Source organism: Muntiacus reevesi, chromosome 16, assembly GCF_963930625.1.
Source record: "Muntiacus reevesi chromosome 16, mMunRee1.1, whole genome shotgun sequence".
NCBI classification, from domain to species: domain Eukaryota; kingdom Metazoa; phylum Chordata; class Mammalia; order Artiodactyla; family Cervidae; genus Muntiacus; species Muntiacus reevesi.
This window is the reverse complement of record NC_089264.1, coordinates 4,852,534-4,871,398: the sequence shown is the minus strand read 5'-3', so window position 1 is coordinate 4,871,398 and position 18,865 is coordinate 4,852,534. Positions and strand designations below refer to the sequence as shown.

Sequence of the window (18,865 nt, the reverse complement as noted above, 5' to 3'; positions counted from 1 at the left end):
CTCTTAGGATTGCACCAGGGATTTCATGACCACAATTTCAAAATACCAGAGCTCTGCCACTTTTACTGGGCTGCCAAAGAGTGAAATATAAACTATCTGATTCATTATTTGAAATCTGTTATTTCCACTTTCCCCCTCCCCTTCTGTTCTCTGTAAGTGTATGTGAGCTTTATACAGATTTATTTTTCACCAACATGAATTATATTCCCTAAGCAATTGCAGAAAATGGTGATTAAAAAATAATCTGTAGTATATAATATAATGGGCTTCCCCGGTGGCTCTAGTGGTAAGGAACCCTCCTGCCCATGTAGGAGATGTAAGAGATGCAGGTTCGATCCTTAGGTCTAGAAGATCCCCTTATCTAAAAGTGTCTTCACTGATTTCCCCAAGTCTCTTATTGTACACCCATGTGTATGTGAAGGATGTTAGAGAAAAGAAGTCAGGTACCCTGGCTGTATGGGGATGGTAGCTCAGTTTGGAGCAGGATTGGGATGATCCACAAATTTGATCTCATTTATCAGAATCAGAAGCTCAGGGCCTGGTGTTGCTAAAAAAGAAAAATTGTAAGCTGCTCCTGGAGAGGTCAGGAGGAATGCAGGGTAAGACCTCTGGCTGACATTTGAACTACAGGTGTAGCGTAGGTGAGAGCTGATGCAGGTATGAACAGATGTTGAGAGTGAAGGATCTGGAGAGGAGCAGAGAGATTTGAGTGACATGGGCAGTTAGAGGAGGCAGAGGGGAGAGGCGCTGCTATTTCACGGGTCTCTGGTTTGTGGGACCAGACGAAAGGCAATTCTGTAGACAAAAGTCAGGTATAGAAGGCAGAGTGGGTTTAGAATGGAAGATGTCATTCCTCATAGTTTGTGAAGTGTTAGGCTCTTAATTAGGAACCAGGAGAGGGATCTGGATTGAGAACTAGGAATCTAGAGACCCCCATGTAAGACAGAACTTGAGATCACACTGTTTACGAGCATCCATCTTGCCTCTCTGAAACTTCAGTTACCTAAAAGGAATATGAGATGAGTATGAAAAAAGAGGACACTGAAGGGAAAGACATGTTTTTGATTTAAGCCATTCAGAAGCAGTCAGGAAACAGGAAGACATCAGGGCCTCCACCCAGGACAGAGAGAAGGAACCTATGGAAGTTAAACAGAATCAAAGGAGGAGAGAAGGCATAGGCCTCATCCTTTACACGCCAGATTCTGTTTAACGCTGCATCTCCTCCTGAGAAATGCAGTGTCAGCCTAGGTGGACCCTGAGACCTTGCACACGCATTCTCAACCCCCTTCCAGGGCGGGTGGAGGATAAAGACTGAGCGTGGCAATGCACGTGAAGGGACTGTCTGGGTAGCTTTGCCAGCATGAAACCCGCCCTCCTGCCTGCAGAGGGGTGTCTCAGTGGAGGGGGCCTCGGGCTTGCCAGCTGCTTGTGTGTCTGTGTTGGCCGATGTGGGCTGTCCTCTGAGGGCTGCAGAGGAACAAGAAGGGAGCTGAGAGGCTTCCCTGCAGATGTGCAAATGGGCTCACCAGGCCGCCCCAGCACGCTCCCCCAAGTCAAGGGCAGACTCCAGAAAGTCGGTTCACAGGAGGGATTCTCCCAGCAAATTAATTTTCAGTAATAAATTAAGGGCACTGGGAAGCCCTATGGGTTAGGTTTAGTTTACCCACGTCGTTACTTCATGAACCTCATAAATTGGGCTCTTCTTTTGTATATTGAAGTGGAATAAAGTGGAAGAAGAGCAGAGAGAAATTATTTTAACTTCTGAGTGCAGGACACAAATTAGTGAGACTCACACCTTTCCACAAACATTAAATTCCCCTCATATAACTTGCAGTTACTGGCAAGTTAATTGGTTTTAGATCTCAATGTTATCAGTTCCTGGTAGGAAGCATAAGATAGAGTTTGTCAATATAATACACATGCAAGCATTTGAAGCAAAATGGAAATAAATAGCTTTATTATGGAAAATTTTCCATTTGAATATATCTACCCAATCAGAGGGCTTCCCTGGTGACTCAGAGGTTAAAGTGTCTGCCTGCAATGCAGGAGACCTAGGTTCTATCTCTGGGTTGGGAAGATCCCCTGGAGAAGGAAATGGCAACCCACTCCAGTATTCTTGCCTGGAGAATCCCATGGATGGAGGAGCCTGGTGGGCTATAGTCCACGGGGTCGCAAAGAGTCGGACACGACTGAGCGACTTAACTTTCACTTAACTTTCACCCAATCACAGACAGGGAAACTGGAGGCCCACAGTGTTGCCTGGAAGGATGGGGAGGCAGAGGCAGGGTGTGTGTGTGTGTGTGTGTGTGTGTGTGTGTGTGTGTGTGTGTGTGCGTGTGTGTGCACATGTGCATATGCCTGTAGCGTGTGTGTGCGTGTGCGTGCACACACATGCCTGTAGTGTATGTGGGTGTGTGTATGGCATGTGTGTATTAGTAGAACTTTCCTTTTTATGGAATCACAAAGGCTGGAGGTGTAACTGTTTTCTCATAATACCATTCTCCCTTGGAGAGGAGACTGATGAAAATGAAGAGGTATATATACAAAAAGAAAGTAGGCAAGAGAAATTATTTATAAAATTACTGAAAAGTAAAAATAAGGATTATAGCAAATAATTTTCTTTTCTTCTGAACTTGTGCTTGAAGCTTAAGCCAAATCACAGTAGAGTTGCAGCAGCAATGCAACTGATTATATATCTTCCTAAGATGTAATATCATGTAGGTTACCAGGAAGATTAGAAGAAAAATGAGAGAAATGAGATAAGGCAAAGAGATCTTACATTGGGGAGAATAATGGCTGCTAAATGACTCTGTCCTCCCCTTTCGATATGGACTCAATCAAAATTAGTGCACAGAGAAAGAAGTGTGATATTTTGAGCTGCCTGGACATTTTTTTAAAACAAGTGGATATTTAAAGAATAATCGCTAAACTAAATGGTGGAATTGAGAGATATATGTCTTTTAGATTCAATACTACCAGTGACTGAGGGACGTGTCAATATGTGAAAGCAGCCTACAAGGCCCATACTTGTACCTTTAATGTATTTTAACATTAAATGTTTATTTTTCTTTTTCTAGATAGGAGCTTAAATGAGATAATTGTCTTTACTCAGGGGGGTAGCATAAATTCTATACAATATATAGTATTTTTATAAAAATATTTTCTCCTAAGAAGTATGCTCTTGTACTGCGACTTGATGAAGACCCAAAGAACTGAGAACAAGTGGAACTTACTGGAATAATTTAGAAGCAGGATTATAGCATGCACAGAACCAGGCAGCCCTGGAGAAGTTGTGAATCCTGTCTCTGTCATTTTCTTGCCACGAGATTTTGATTAATCACCTGTAGCAAGAGGATAATTATACCTCTTTTGCTTGGTGATGGAACTCAATAAATAAACTAAGGAAAACCATCTGGAAGCTAGTCCATGCTTAATAATATTAGAAATTTAGTCTGAAATATTCTTTTCTGCTGATAAGGAAAGTGAAGTTAAAAAACTCTGTGCTCGTGAGTGAGTATTAGAAGCTGGCCCCACTCCCAGACCTAACTAGACTCCAAGGAAGGTTTTCTGACATCACCCCACAACCATAACAAAGTGAATATGCTTTTCTTTTAATGTGATACCTTCAAGTCAAAGATCAAATTCTCCATGATCATTGAAAATCTAAAATATGCCTGGTCTTCCTTTTCCAAAGCAAAGGAGATTGAGACTGTGAGTTGTGACTTCCTCTCCTTTCAAAGGGACACAGAGTTTCTACACGTGGTGTGTGATGAAGCAGCAAGTGCCACGGCCTAGGGGTCTGACCCTCACAAGGCGCTGAGGCAGAGAGTCCCCCAGTGATCCAGGGAGAGGGCCGGGAGGGGCTGGCTGACTTGTGGGCGAGGGGCGTGGAAGTCGGTCTTCTCGGGTTTGCAGTAGTGCGCTGAGCAAGGGCCCTCTGCGCTTTTGCAGTCACCCACGGGGAGTTCAAAAGAAATTAGGTCTCACCTAAACTGGATTTTCTCCCAATACATTAGCGTTTGTACAATCTTGCCAATGTTTGGCAACTTGCTAATTGGTAATAGGATGTCTTCAGTAAATTAAATCATGTGTTATTGCTGCTGAATTGACCTATAACAAGCCTATCAAGGAGTACTTCTTGTATATATGTTCAATTTTTATTCTGGTGGGAACACCTCAGTTAGCAAACAAAGTCCAGTACTGGAAGTTAGATTACAATGACTTTTTTACTAATTCAAGGAAATGGGAATTTACAAAAATATAGCAAAATGTTAGGAAGCAACTGTTGTTTTTCTGATCCACTTATACTCATGTATTGGCCAGGAGTGATTTGTCTAACAAGTAGAGAAAACGAAACTTTAGGATGGAAAGGATAATTCTTTCTCAAGAATCATTAAGAATAAAGCCACCAAAGACTGAGGTTGAAAGTATTTTACTTCATAAAACCCTTTAATCTTCCTCTTATACAAAGCTTCAAGTATTTTCAGAAGTTGAAGTAGAGAAGATTGAGCTGGAATTAAGCAGAATAACATCTGGAAGTTGGAGCTAGATACTCCCAGGTGTATCTCTGGATTATTTATTTGAATGCAGCTTCAACAGATGCTCCTAGTTTTCTTTAGATATTTAGAGAAATACAGATATTCACGAATCTCACATTCTTGCTTTACACCTCCTCACAAAGAGGATCTCCAGTTGGTCCTAGCAGAATCATTATTAAATGGATGAACTTAGTATTTTAAAATCTGCTTATTCTTTAGGCAGGCTTCCCTGGCGGTTCAGATGGTAAAGAATCCTCTTGCAGTTCAGGAGACCTGGTTTCAATCCCTAGGTTGGGAAGATCCCTTGGAGGAGGGCATGGCAGCCCATGCAAGTTTTCTTGCCTGGAGAATCTCCATGGACAGAGGAGCCTGTTGGGCTACAGTCCGTGGGGTCGTAAAGAGTCGGACACGACTGACTTACTAAGCACACAGCATACCTGTAAATATTGTTGATCTGTGTTTGCTGAAAATCTCTCAAAGGATTGAATTTGGGGCTTCCCAGGTGGCGTTAGAGGTAAAGAACCTGCCTGCCAATGTAGGAGACGTAAGAGATGGGGGTTGGATCCCTGGGTCGGGAAGATTCCCTGGAGTAGGAAATGGCAGCCCACTCCAGTGTTCTTGTCTGGAGAATCCCATGGACAGAGGAACCTGGCAGGCTGCAGTCCATGGGGTCACAAAGAATCAGACATGACTGAAGTGACTTAGCACAATCTTTAGCCATCTGTCATGTAACTGTACAATTTAACTGCAATAAAATTTGGATACATCTGTTTTCCATTTTAATTGGTTTGAGAAGACAGAGTTACGCTTTTTGTTAGTAATTATGCAAATACACCCGAGAAGGCAATGGCACCCCACTCCAGTACTCTTGCCTGGAAAACCCCATGGAAGGAGGAGCCTGGTGGACTGCAGTCCATGGGGTCGCTAAGAGTCCGACACGACTGAGTGACTTCGCTTTCACTTTTCACTTTCATGCCTTGGAGAAGGAAATGGCAACCCACTCCAGTGTTCTTGCCTGGAGAATCCCAGGGAAGGGGAAGCCTGATGGGCTGCCGTCTATGGGGTCACATAGAGTTGGACACGACTGAGGTGACTTAGCAGCAGCATGCAAATACACAGGAAGGAAAACAGATTTAACTGCAAATTTATGTATTTTTGAACTTCTCTAAATACATATGTACACAGCAAAGCCATCACCATCACATTAGGATTTTATCTTTCATAATCTAGTCCACCTAAAAATGAAGTAGGCTCACAATTTCTCATCTTAAAGAAATGATGTGTGTTTATAGCTTCAAATTTACTATTTTCTTTAGGTTGAATCCGTTTAAGAAAGTATATACACCTCTTCAACTCTGTTTATTGGTTCTCTGAGGTGAACAATCATGAAATTAGCATCTAGATAAAATGGCTAAAGACCTAAGCCCCTATAAAAAACAATGGGAGCAGTGTTAAAATTTTATAACTGTAGAAACTTTTCCCCCAGGGAACACATTTAAATCAACACACAATATCACTGCATCACAAATGGAGCTGCTGAAATGAAATCATTTCTGAAGTCCAACAGCAATATGCTGAACAGTTTCGAGGCATCACCCATAATTCATCAGCCAGATCTCATTTCCAGGAAACTGGAAGTTGGGATAGGCTGTAAATTCTGGCTCCCTGGACTCGATCAGGATCTCAGCTGTCTCAGCCTCGTCCTCCATTCCTGCCAAGGGGAGCCATGCCTGGGCACCCGGAGTGAAGGCGGGGTGTGCAGCGGTGGAGACAGGCGCCGCAGCAAGCAGGGGGACGAGGGCACGCCGCCAAGCTCTCCCCGGCCCGTGTGCCCCTCCGCCGGTGTCTGCAGCTACTGACTGGCTTTCTTTTCTGAGGGGAGACCTGTGAAAACCAACGGGAAAATGCTTCAGATTGAAAATTGAAGGCTCACGTCTCTTATTCTGGCTTAGGGCTAACATAAACTTTGAGGCTGGCAAGAAAAGAAATACTTTATTCATGAGTCCCCACAAGTTTACACTGAGAAATCAAGAGGTGGCAAATGGAGGGTTATTATTTTCTGCATTGGCATATGCTTACTATTTCCCGAAATCGCTTGTGGCCTCGTTCTAGTCATGCCTGACGAGGAATGCTCTGTACTACTTCTCGTTCTTGCTGGCATTTTAGTGGCTCTGGCATTTGCTTATGAAAGTGAGTTATACGTGTTACTATTAGGTTCAGTACTCAACCCACAAAGAGGTAATTGCCAAATATACTGCTTTAAAAATATGATGCTGGGTGCATTATTGCCAAAGCCATAGAAAAGATCGGAGTCGGTAAGATGTGAATGAGTATCATGAAAACCAATGTGAAAAATTTGGAATTTTAGTAGGAGCAGGAAAAAATGCCACAAACGAGTACCATAGGGAAGACAAAATCAAAGAAGTTTACTCATGGCAACAGAATTGTTGCCATGAATGCCAAGAAATGGAGTTTTCCTGATTGATGATAACGATTTAGTATGTTAAATGTTTTATATTTGCTGCCCTGCATTGGCAATTTCAAATATATGCTAAACTAACATTTTAGTAACAGGAAGATAAGAAGTTACTTTTTCATGTTTAAGAAATATTATTCAGAGAACTGTGGTCACTGCATAAAAAAATATCCACTGGAAACCACAAATCTTATAGAAGAAAACATAGGCAGAACTTCTTTGACATAAATCATAGCAATATTTTTTGGATCAAAGGAACAAAAGCAAAAATAAACAAAGACTTAATTAAACTGAAAAGTATTTGCAGAGCAAAGAAAACCATCAACAAAATGAAAAGACAAGCTACTGAATGGAAGGAAAATACTTGCAAATGATTTGAATAACACGGGGCTAAAGCTAACAAATATAAATAGTTCATATAACTCAACATTAACAGAAAACAATTGAAAATGGACACAAGACCTGGATAGACTTTTTTCCAAAGACAGACGTTTGACCAATAGGCACATGAAAAGATACTCACATCATTAATCATCAAAGAAATGAAAGTCAAAACCACAGTGAGAAATCAGCTCACACCTGCCCAAATGACTGTCATCAAAGAGCCCACAGATAACCAATGTTGGCAAGGAAGTGGGGAAATGGTAAACCTTGGACACTGTTGGTGGGAATGTAGATGGTATAGCCGCTGTGGAAAACAGCATAGAAGTTCCTCAAAAAAACTAAAAATAGAACTAAATATGATCCAGCAATTCTACTCCTGGGTACATAGCCAAAGAAAACAAAAGTACTGATTCAAAGCGATATATGTATCCCAAAGTTCATTGCTTATAGAGATCAATGTTTGTCTAGGAATATATTTACCACTTGTATTTTCATATGTTCCTGTACATGTAAATGAACTTTTGCATTCTATTTAGTATTCTTGTAGCAAAATCACTTAGTTTACTGATAGGTTTTGACCTTTAGAATATTAAAGGTGAAGCGGCATTTTTCCTACAATTCTTTCCTAACACTCTAGAAACAGGCATAACATTATCTGCCTCTAAGTTTCAATCAATTCTTCTCTATTCACTAAGAAAGTAAAATATTTTATAAAAGAAAAATATTGCTTTGTCCATTGGTATTGAAAATTGTACAATGCATAGTCTCTACGTTTCTGCTGTTTCTTAATTTCTTGAGTAGTTTTTACTGTTTACACTGGTTCTGTTATCTCTTCATACAACTGGGAACTGTAAAAAGTCCAACTAATCCAAGCCATTTACCAATGCAAAATCACCTGTAATGTTTAAATATAAAGACAGTTACAAAAAAACACAAACTGAGAAATATAGATTCTGACTTTCAGGACAGACCATTAGAATTTATTTGAATACAATAAGTGCAAAAAAAAAAAATACAATAAGTGCAAAGTGTGATACTGCTACATTTTACTTAATATGGCTTAGCGGTTACAACGTGGGGGCGTGTCTGTGTCCCAGCCAGTCACCAGCCACGGGGGGTTCGACAAGTCATGTGGTCTCTCTGCTCTCAGTCTGCACATTCGCGAAACAGGACAACGGCAGTCCTCATTTCACACAGTTGCTGTAAGGTTTTCATGAGATAATAAACATAAAGCACCTACAGTAGTTTCTGGCATATAGTCAGTGTTATAGGGTGAACTGTGCCCTCTTCAAAGGATATGTTTAAGTCCTTGGCCTGTAAACATGTCCTTATTTGGGAATAGGGGCTTTGCAGGTTAACATAAGGCTATACTGGATTAGCCTAATCCAATATGACTGGTGTCCTTATATATATAAGAAGGGAAAATTTAGACACAGACACAAAGGTAAGACAGCCACATGAAGGTAGAGACAGATTCAGGTTATGCTGCCCCAACCAGGGAACATCTGGGACGACTAAAAGCTGAAAGCGGCAAGGAAGAAACCCTCCCCCCCGACCCGCCCCACAGGTTCTGAAGTGAGCTTGACCCTGGCAACACCTAGATTTTGGACTTCTAGTTCTCAGAGTAAATTATGTGAGAGCATAAGTTTTTGATGCGATAAGACACCTAGTTTGTGGTATTTTGTTATGGTTGCCCTAGGAAACAAATTCAGCCATTATTCTATTAATTACTTATCACTTGACATTGGTAAAGGCCAGTTAGAATGGTTGGGCTTTGATCTTCTGTATTGTAAAGAAATAATGATGTTTGCTTACAACACAATCTTGCATGCTTACATTCATGTGGTTCCAAATATGTAAGAACTGAACTCCAGTTTATTAGACAAAGTTTAACTCTACACTATATGAGAATTTTGGAAGGTACAGAAGTGATTGGCATACTATACAGTCAAAAACCATAGCCTTATAACATTTCAGAAAGGAGTCAACAATGTGTTTTCAAGGTTATACTAACTCTATTGTGCCATAATTGTTTTGGAAACATGGAAATCATTTTGCATACCATTCTGATAATGGATAAAATGAGATTGAAATATTCTTTGTAAAATCACACGTTTTAAACAGAAACTGTAACCCATTAACATCTGTGGACTTCAAAGTAGAAAAATGCCATTACTTAATGCTATGCAGAGAGAAAGCCAGGAAACTCTCAAAGATTTGAAAACCTTTATTTAAATCTTTAGTTCTAAAAGATTTGCTTTTCAGTGAGTCCCCAGAGCATTCTAAAATAACCACGGCTGTACCTGAGAGCAAGGCTGGGGGTCAACTGAGCTGACGACTCTCCCAGGTGTACTAAATACCTGCTGACCTGATGCTCGGCCAGGGAGCCCAGAGGACCCAGCTCTGGCCCTCCTCCAGCCAGACTCCCTTTCGCTATGTGAGCCTGCCTCCCTTTAGAACAAGCCCCCGCACCCGCAAGCAGATCCACAGATTCTCTGCCAGGCAACCCTGGGTCTGCTTCCAGGCCCCATGTGGTCCTCTTCTGTTTGTAGGGTGGCGAGGGGTATATGGATGAAGTTGGGATATGCCCGCTAGGCTGTTCTCAAATTCACACTCCAGATCCCTCCCGGGGGAAGGTGAGAGGGCTCGGGTGGGGGCACTGCTCAGGTCTTTCCATGCGTGTTCTGGCTCGGAGCTGATTGAAATCTGAGGGTCCTAAAGTTGACATTGGCCTTCCAGCTTCATTTATCAATAGGAAGATCAACTATACTTTGGGATTCCGTGGTGGCTCAGATGGTAGAGTCTGCCTGTAATGTGGGAGACCTGGGTTCGATCCCTGGGTCAGGAAGATCCCCTGGAGGAGGGCATGACAACCCACTTCAGTATTCTAGCCTGGAGAATCCCATGGACGGAGGAGCCTGGCCAACTACAGTCCACGGGTCACAAAGAGTCGGACACGACTGAGCGACTTCACTTTCACTTTCTTTTGCACCCACTATACCTTTGAAAACTCAGAAGGCTACTGCTCTATGTGTAAAAATCAGAGTCACTATTTCAGGTTAAATTATAATAAGAGGAATCACAAAGGAAGATGCTAAGATAAAAATATCCTACATATATTGGGGTCAGAAAAATAGATTTGTCATGAGTTGTAGGAAATTAATAAAAACCGAGAACTAGGACAATCTATAAAGCACATGTACTAATTAACATTAATTTAAATATCCATATTTTTAAAAGGATCTTTTTTATTTAAAAATAAAATATTTAAAGTATTTATTATATGAGTAAAACTTAGGGCAATTTTCAGAAATAGTTTCTGTTTATAGATTATCAAAATCAGAGTCTCATTTTTCTACTCAATTTTCTTTCCACTGCTTGAATTTTGGTATTTCTGGCCCCAAACACAGGCCATATTGACTAGCACTATATTCTTGAATAGTGAAGAATAAATATATCAGTCATAAAATGAGACAATGGAAATATCTTTATAATAAAAAGATTTTTAAGCCTATATTTTTAAAACAATACTGCAAAATTATTTTTAAGAATTCTGAGCAATTGTGTTGGATCTACAAAGCAAAAGGAGCTTTCCAATTAAATGAAACAAAAACTAACAGGAATCCCTACTGAAATTAATTAATGGTACATGCAATGTCTGTGACAGCATGATTTCAGAGCTTCTACCAAGTCTCATGACCTGGCTTGACCTTGGAAATAGCATCAGCTTTGGAAACTAGAAGAGGAGCAGGTAGATTTTTAAGTAAGGAGTTTCTCTCTACGATGGTGCTCTCGTCATGATCAGTCCCTTCCCCTGCTATGGCCAAGCCACAGTTGTGTTGTGCAGAGCTGTGTTGGTATGGAGGTCAGGTTTCACATGGTAATATCCCTTCATTTTCCACCAGGACTGCTCACGACATATTTATTATACACTTATTCTTACATGGGCTTCCCTGGTGGCTCAGTCTGCCTACAATGTGAGAGACCCGGGTTCAATCCCTGGGTTGCGAAGGTCCCCTGGAGGAGGGCATGGCAACCCACTCCAGTATTCTTGCCTGGAGAATCCCATGGACAGAGGAGCCTGGTGGGCTACAGTCCATGCGGTTGCAAAGAGTCGGACACAACTGAGCGACTAGGCACATTCTTACATAGTTAGTACTATGTCTTTTACCTGTGACAATCTAAGTGTCAAATGAGAAGCACAGATAATACACACTATGACTTCCTAGGAAGAGGAAATTATTGAGGGTTAGGTACTAGTCCCATAACTATCCAAGATAAGACCTCAACTGTCATTTTTATATCTATCATTTTAGAAAATTTTTAATATAGTGAAAGAGGTAGGTTTTCAAGGGCACTATAGGATGTGATTCAAAGCACAGGTTTTGAAGTCTTAATATACCTGAAATCTAATTCCAGGGCTAAATCTTCCTAATCAGTTTCCTCATCTGTAAAATGGTCACTTTATAGCATTGCTGTGAAGATTAAAACAATGTTTTAAAAGTACTCAGGTTGCTACATAATAAAGGCTAATTTTTTATTGTAATTTTGCATCTGTAGACCATGTCACATAACATGCTTTACATCACAAAGCTCTATATTTTTTAACAAATAGACAAAAATCAGTAGGTCTCACACACTAACTATAAAACTATATATTTGCTTACTATTTAGTTTCTGAAGGTCATCATAATTCATTCCTGTTTTATATAGTTATTAGATTCTATGATATTGGTCCAAGATGAATGCAATAGTGATTACAAATGGCTTTATGATATTATTGAATTTTCTACTGTATAATTTGTTGTCTAGTGATTAAACTCCAACTCAAGAGAAAATATCTTTAATATTCAGTCCAGATCAATATAATATAAAACGGGAAATTATAATTGGGTGGCAACTCAGCTATTCTATAATAATGGATTTCAAAAACATAGAGATTATGCAACAACCATTATGGTTAATAGCATGCCTTTCAATTAAAAGCTTTCCATTAAGACTTGAACCCAAGAACTTTATTAAAGCCAATGGTTATATTAGTAGTAGAAAAGAAAAAAGAAAGTACTACAGTCTTTTGATAAATATATAGATATTTTATTACAAAGTTCTCACTTTTTATCTTTCTTCTCCATAATGCTACTGTTAGCTGTGGCCTTTGCCACTCCCACTGCTTCTGTGTACAGCTGTCAAGGTTGTGTACTGCACAACTGTAGGAAGCTCCATTTATGTAGACTACCATGAAAAGCCCCTGGACTTGTGAAGTTCCCAACAGGAGAAACTACATATGGTATCCCTGGCCCCCTACTTCCACTCCATACTGGACTCCTTGTACTAGAAACTAGAATTCTGTGACCTCAGATATGAACTAAAGGAGAAAACATTTCAAGCATGGCCTAAAACTGGAATATGGCTCATTTTCAGCTTTTCTAGACAGATTCCAATATCTGGATACTAACAACTTAAAGAGCTACAGGTGTGTGTCACGTGGGATTTTTAAGCATGTAGCAGACATGGCTGACTTCTGCTTGCATGTGATGAGAGCAGAAGTGGGATTATGATTATAGCCCAGTTTATGCAGCCCACTTCTGGGTGGCCTCACGAGAGCAGAGAATCAAGCAACAGAATGTCTAGCAGGTTCTGAAAAGAAAGAGGAGCGTGATAAACCAGAGAAAAATAAGACAAAAGAGTATTCTTATTTGTGAGCACTTGGCAAGTGACTTTTTACTGTTGTCCAGCACACTTAAGAGTGGGTGTTGTGGGCAACTCTGGCCTAAACTTGGAGTCTGACATTTAGTCATTAGGGAACATGGCCCTGAGCTTTTGGTTTCCTCTGTCTGCCAGTGACACTTGAAACGTCTGTCTAGCAACCTCAACATGAAAGAGTGATGTGCGTCTGAACTTTGTAGCAGAATCATGGAACTTTGCTGTTGTTGTTGTTACAACAGAGCCCTGCTGGAATCTCTAACCCCAGATGGAATACTGACTCTGAGACAGAATAGGAACAGAAGTCAGGACTGAGAGCCATGCATTTCTGCACTCCAGCATTTTCTTTTTCTAAAGGAGTTTGATTTAACTCCAGGCGCATCACATTAGAGTTGTGTATGCAACACAACTTTATAGGGGATCCTCCCCAAGTCCAAGTGAATGCATGTCGAGTAAACATCCCCCCAAAGATGCTATTAAAATGTAAACATGAAAGAATGCTCAATCCAGCTGTGGTCTTACCATTTGCCTTGTGCTGCACATCTGGCGGAAACTGGTCAGGAGCATACCACTGGTAGTCTGGCTGTGTGGAACAATAAAACATTATTATAGCAATATGGGCTGCAAACCAAACACAGCGGCACATTAAAGATATAGCTATCCTATGTGGCTTTATTACCCAGGCAACACAAAAGTAGTTGCTACCCAAACCTGTTGTCCTCTTATCTCCCTGATCACTGTTACCATCTCCCTACCCACCCCCCTCCTAAATCCACTTAGTGTTCAGTCAGAATTTGGGATTCTGACTTTTTTTTCTTTTTTGAAACAGATGTGTTTCGAATATGTGCAGAAGTATAAACACATTTGTAAAAACTTACTATAGCCCATAAATAAAACAAAAGAATTTATCATCAACAAATGCTCTTTTTTAAAAGGTAACAGGAAGACCAAGACAAAAATGTACAAGTTGAATGTTTTCCAGTGGTCCAAGGAAGAAATCTCGGCCAGGAGGACATGGCTTAAAGAGGCTCAGGATGCTAAAGCAGGGAAAAACTTTCCTTTTGTACTGTTCCTCCGCAGAAACTGTTCTAAGTTGCTTAGACAGTTTAGACTAGAGAGGCAGTGAGAAGACAGCGCACACTGGGGATTCTTCTCTTGGGATTTCTCCTAGATGTACGCCAGTTAAGAACAGCTAGATATTGAACCTCAGGAAAACTGTCAAATGAATTGTGTTGAAATAAATATAAACTATGGGCTTCCCAGGTGGATCAAGTAGTATAGAATCTGCTTGCCAATTCAGGAGATGCAGGAGATGTGGGTTTGATCCCTGGGTTGGGAAGATCCCCTGGAGGAGGAAATGGCAACCCACTCCAGTGTTCTTGCTGGGAAAATTACATGGACAGAGGAGGCTGGTGGCTACAGCCCATGGGGTTGCAAAGGGTCGGACATGACTGAGAGCAGACAAACAAAATATAAACTATAGACCTGAATTTCAAAATATAGGTCCAAGGCCAGAATATTTGTATTTACCCACTTAGAACAGAGTGGTCTCAGCTTTACCCACCCAGGAGACTGGTCTGTCTTCCTGCTCCTCTACTTCTCTCCCCAAGACATAGTGAATATAAAGCTTTTGTTCTATTATTCAATTACCACCTGAAAATAGCTCAGGAACATTTTTTTCTAACAACCAGCCAATAGGGAGCATTTTACAGGGCTGCCAGACCACTAAAAGTAGCCTAAAATTTCAATTCCTGACAAGACGCTAAGAAATACTGGATCTGGGGCAGCCTGACTCCTCTTTACCCTCACTCAGACACCTAGGCTCTTGGCTCCTTTTGGTACATGAAAAAACTAAAAGAGGATATGAGATCATCTCTGTTTTTCATCTCCTCATTTATTTTTAGATGTCTCAAATAACACTGGATAAGTGACGTGAGCCTCAGTTTTATATTCTAGGACAGCTGCCAAAAGAAGGTGAATATATCATAATTTTACAAACACTACTGCATGGAGTTTAATTCAGGCTTAGAAATAAGCATGAAACATGAAATATTCTTTTAAAATGAACTCTAGGAGTTTCTGTAATTTTTATCCTTATACTGACATTTTATCTAACTGAATACTGCTTGAAAATGTAGCCATTACATGACTTGGAGTCTGGTTTCAAATATAGACGTTTATCTGGTGACAATTTTATGTGATCTGGACTGCCTTATTGCTTATAATTGATAGAAAAAAACTCAAGTTGGTGAATTTATGCCTTCTTGAAGATTTGAAGTAAACAGTCATTTTTACTTCCAGGCAAATTTGAATGACTCATTGGTTTTCTAGTTAACCTTCCACAAGAGCATTTCCCCCCAATTCCCTAACCTGTAGACAACTAAACTCCTTAGTAAATTTTTATCTCTTTATGTTTCCCAAAATATTAATTTCCTTCTATATTCTGAAAGAAAAAATTTAGAATGATAGCTGTGTTTGGAGATTCCCAGAAGTGTTTCTAATGAAAAGAAAAAAGTAAGTAAACAGGTAAAGAAAAAAAATGGAGGGGAGAGAGCAGACAGAAGCAGCAATCAACAGCAACACAAAAAGAACCAAATTCTCATCTGTGCACTGTGTCACACCAGGGTCAAATAAGATGCTCATTAAATTCTGACATCCTGCTGCCACCCAAAGAGTAATTATCTCCTCTCTTGGAAAAGGGCTTTTGAGTCACACTCAAATACAAAAGTGTGAGAAGTTTCAGGCAACTCTGCACTCCTTGACTGTTCTCCTAGGAAAATCCCAGTTAAAGTTTCAGATTCTTTGCATAATCAGAAATATGGTTAATAATAACTAAGGGAAAAGAGACTGTCTGAGCCAATCCAAAATGAAGAAAAATGCATAATTTATTTCCTGCATAATGATTCTATGTAGGTGAAATAGAGAATAGAGACAAATTTCCAGACCATGGGGGAGGGTGGGTGGAATACTGCCATTGAGAAGGAAAGGGAGAGTGTTTTGGGTCTGACTTATTCAGGTTGACTGTTCAAATCAATTCCACTCACAAATAATTGCCTCACTGTTCACTTCATTTTGCCTGGGTAGACACAGGCATAGAAAGCAACTTAAGTGGGTCACTTTTTCTTGAATCCTTTAAGAATACCCTTTCAATTGGAAAATGTCAGACTATTTTGCACAGATGTAACCATATTCACAGTAGTTGAATATAAGTTTACAACTGAAAAAGGCATTTCCCAGACTGTTTTGTTATATTCATTTTGCTTTTCTTTATACACAGAAATGTCTTCTTTGGTAGAGTCAGGTGTGTCCTTAAAAATGACCCATATCAAATGGTATGTTTGTTCATGGAATTTTAGCTCAATTTGATACCTTTCAGTGGATGTATTCATATCTATATGTCCTGTAGATGCAGGGCTCCAAAGATACTTAGAGTGTACATTGATCACTGTAACTGTGCAAATCAAGGGCTAAGATAAATAAGGCTCTTTATGTAGAAATTAATATGTGCCAGTATTCCAGAGACAGACATCATTTCTATCAAAAGAGAATATTAGCTCTTATTAGAGACATAAGCACTTAATTGTTGGAAGGAAAGCTCCTACTTACTGGGTGCTTCTGTGGGTCCTGCACAGTCCCAGGGCCCATCATTAGGAATGGATTCCTCAGGTGGAAATTCCAGCCGCAGTTACAGGTTGAGAAATACATCTGAGGAGAAGAGTGCTGTTAGTTCACTGAAAGCAGATGCCCCCTGGGGAGTCACACTGACCCTTGCTTTATACAACCCTGAGGTTAGGTTGAAATCTTAAGGTTTAGCCTAAATCTGGCATAATCCAAATTCAAGATAGGAAGTCTGTCAATGCAGATACAGAGATAGATGAAGCCACAGGCCAATTATTCAAAGTGAAACTATAGCTATTTTTCCATGTTGAAGATACTAAAAATACTTGAAAATGTATATAGAGTTAACTTTATGTTTCTGAGTTATCTTCAGAGTCCTCACTTAAGAAGAACCAATATTTAAGTCATAAAACAAATTTTCTTAAACTGCAGCCAGAGACTCCAATGACATAACTAATGTTCAGAGAGGAAATTAGGAATTAAGAGAAATAATATTCATTCCTAAGTCTACTAGAGAATCAATGGAATGGAATGCTCTAATGCCCAAGAAGATATTCTTTCTCAAAAGAAGGCAGAAGAAGTCTTTCATGTAGTTTTCCAGTGTTGGTGTAAGCAACTGTATGAACTAGCAAGGAAATATATTTCTCAGGTGTTTGCAGTCTATGAAGAAACTTCTATCTGCATGAACCCACACTAAGGTGTGTGATCCTGTTGAAACATATTCTGTAAAGCATGTGCTTTTCTTGAGTGTTAGGGTCGAGAGGCCTTGGTGCCTAAGTACTATCTCTCCACTGACATTTTAGTTGATAATGAAAAGCTTGAGTTCTCCTAGGCCCTCTGTAGCAGAACAAGAATTTGCCTTTAATTGGGACCCAATTAATTGGGACCCCTTTAATTGGGGAATAAATGTGAGTAAAACTCAGACTCGGCATTTCTAACATGACAAGAAAGTTGTGAGTAAGGATCAACATACCTGTTTTACTTGCCTCTCTAGTTTTTCTTTCTCCATCTGACAAGCTTTTATCTGTGGACAAGATGAAAGCATTTGTGTATCAGAAAGAGCAGATGTCTTAAAGCAACTCCTGGCCCAGTTGGCAGGGACCTGCTCAGAAATCCAGGGGTGAAGCCCTGATAAGAATAATGCCAATAAAAATAGTTGAGTTTTGGATTCTCCAGGCATAAATTGATTCTATCGTGAAATATCCAAATGAAGTTTGCAAAGTTGGATATTTTAAAATTGTTATTCCCAATTATTGGGACCACTGCAATTCTGTTTTAGGTTGATGTATTTAGCTCCAGGTGTGAATGCAGATATAGACATAGATGTGGGTATAGAAATAGCTTCTACTGCTTATTAAATGTAATTGTACAGTCAACTGTATAGTCAAAAGCTTCCACAATAAATTTTAGAAGTTGCATATGCACTTAATACATGCCAGACACTGATCTAAGTGCTTTACACTTAAAAACTCACATTCAAGCCTCCAATACCCCTAAATGACACTTAAAATTATTATTCCTATTTTACAGAAGAGGTCACTGAGGTATGAGATGCTGAGTAACTTGTTCAAAGTCACACTGTTATACTCCATCTGGCAGAGTCACCTCCGCTGAGTCCCCCCAACATCTGACACACCTAAGGAAAGCTGGTTTTTCTTGCACTCCTTAGTCATGATGCTGTCATCCCTGAAGTGAAAGCGTGAGCCACTCAGTTATGTCCGATTCTTTGCGAGTTCATCGACTAAAGCCCACCAGGTTCCTCTATCCCTGGAAATTTCCAGGCAAGAATATTGGAACGGATTGCCATTCTCTTCTTGTGAGGATCTTCCCAACCCAGGGACTGAACCCAGGTCTCCTGCACTGCAGGTGGATACTTTACCATCTGAGCCCTATGATACCTTTCCAAGTCCCACCTATGGCATTATTCTCTCCTTTCAGTTCAGTTCAGTTCAGTCTCTCAGTCGTGTCCAACTCTTTGTGACCCCATCGACTGCAGCATGCCAGGCCTCCCCGCCCATCACCAACACCTGGAGTCTACTCAAACTCATGTCCATTGAGTCGGTGATGCCATCCAACCATCTCATCCTCTGTCATCCCCTTCTCCTCCTGTCCTCAATCTTTCCCAGCATCAGAGTCTTTTCAAATG

General features: G+C 40.3%; 1 protein-coding gene across 3 annotated transcripts in view; it reads right to left on the bottom strand.

Moving 5' to 3' along the window:
- Positions 1 to 4,515: 4,515 nt before the first annotated feature.
- The window catches only part of TNIP3 (TNFAIP3 interacting protein 3), a 40,975-nt gene continuing 26,625 nt past the window's right edge, over positions 4,516 to 18,865 (bottom strand). For 2 of the 3 annotated variants that reach the window (XM_065907313.1, XM_065907315.1), the window contains 4 exons: positions 17,693 to 17,743; positions 16,708 to 16,806; positions 13,624 to 13,684; positions 4,516 to 6,422 (listed from right to left, as the gene is read on the bottom strand). In XM_065907313.1, coding sequence (XP_065763385.1) covers positions 6,391 to 6,422; positions 13,624 to 13,684; positions 16,708 to 16,806; positions 17,693 to 17,743 — 243 coding nt within the window. In that variant the 3' untranslated portion in view covers positions 4,516 to 6,390. Of the gene's footprint in view, positions 6,423 to 8,518; positions 8,599 to 13,623; positions 13,685 to 16,707; positions 16,807 to 17,692; positions 17,744 to 18,865 lie in introns of those variants that run through there. The other variant, XM_065907314.1, reaches the window with a different exon arrangement.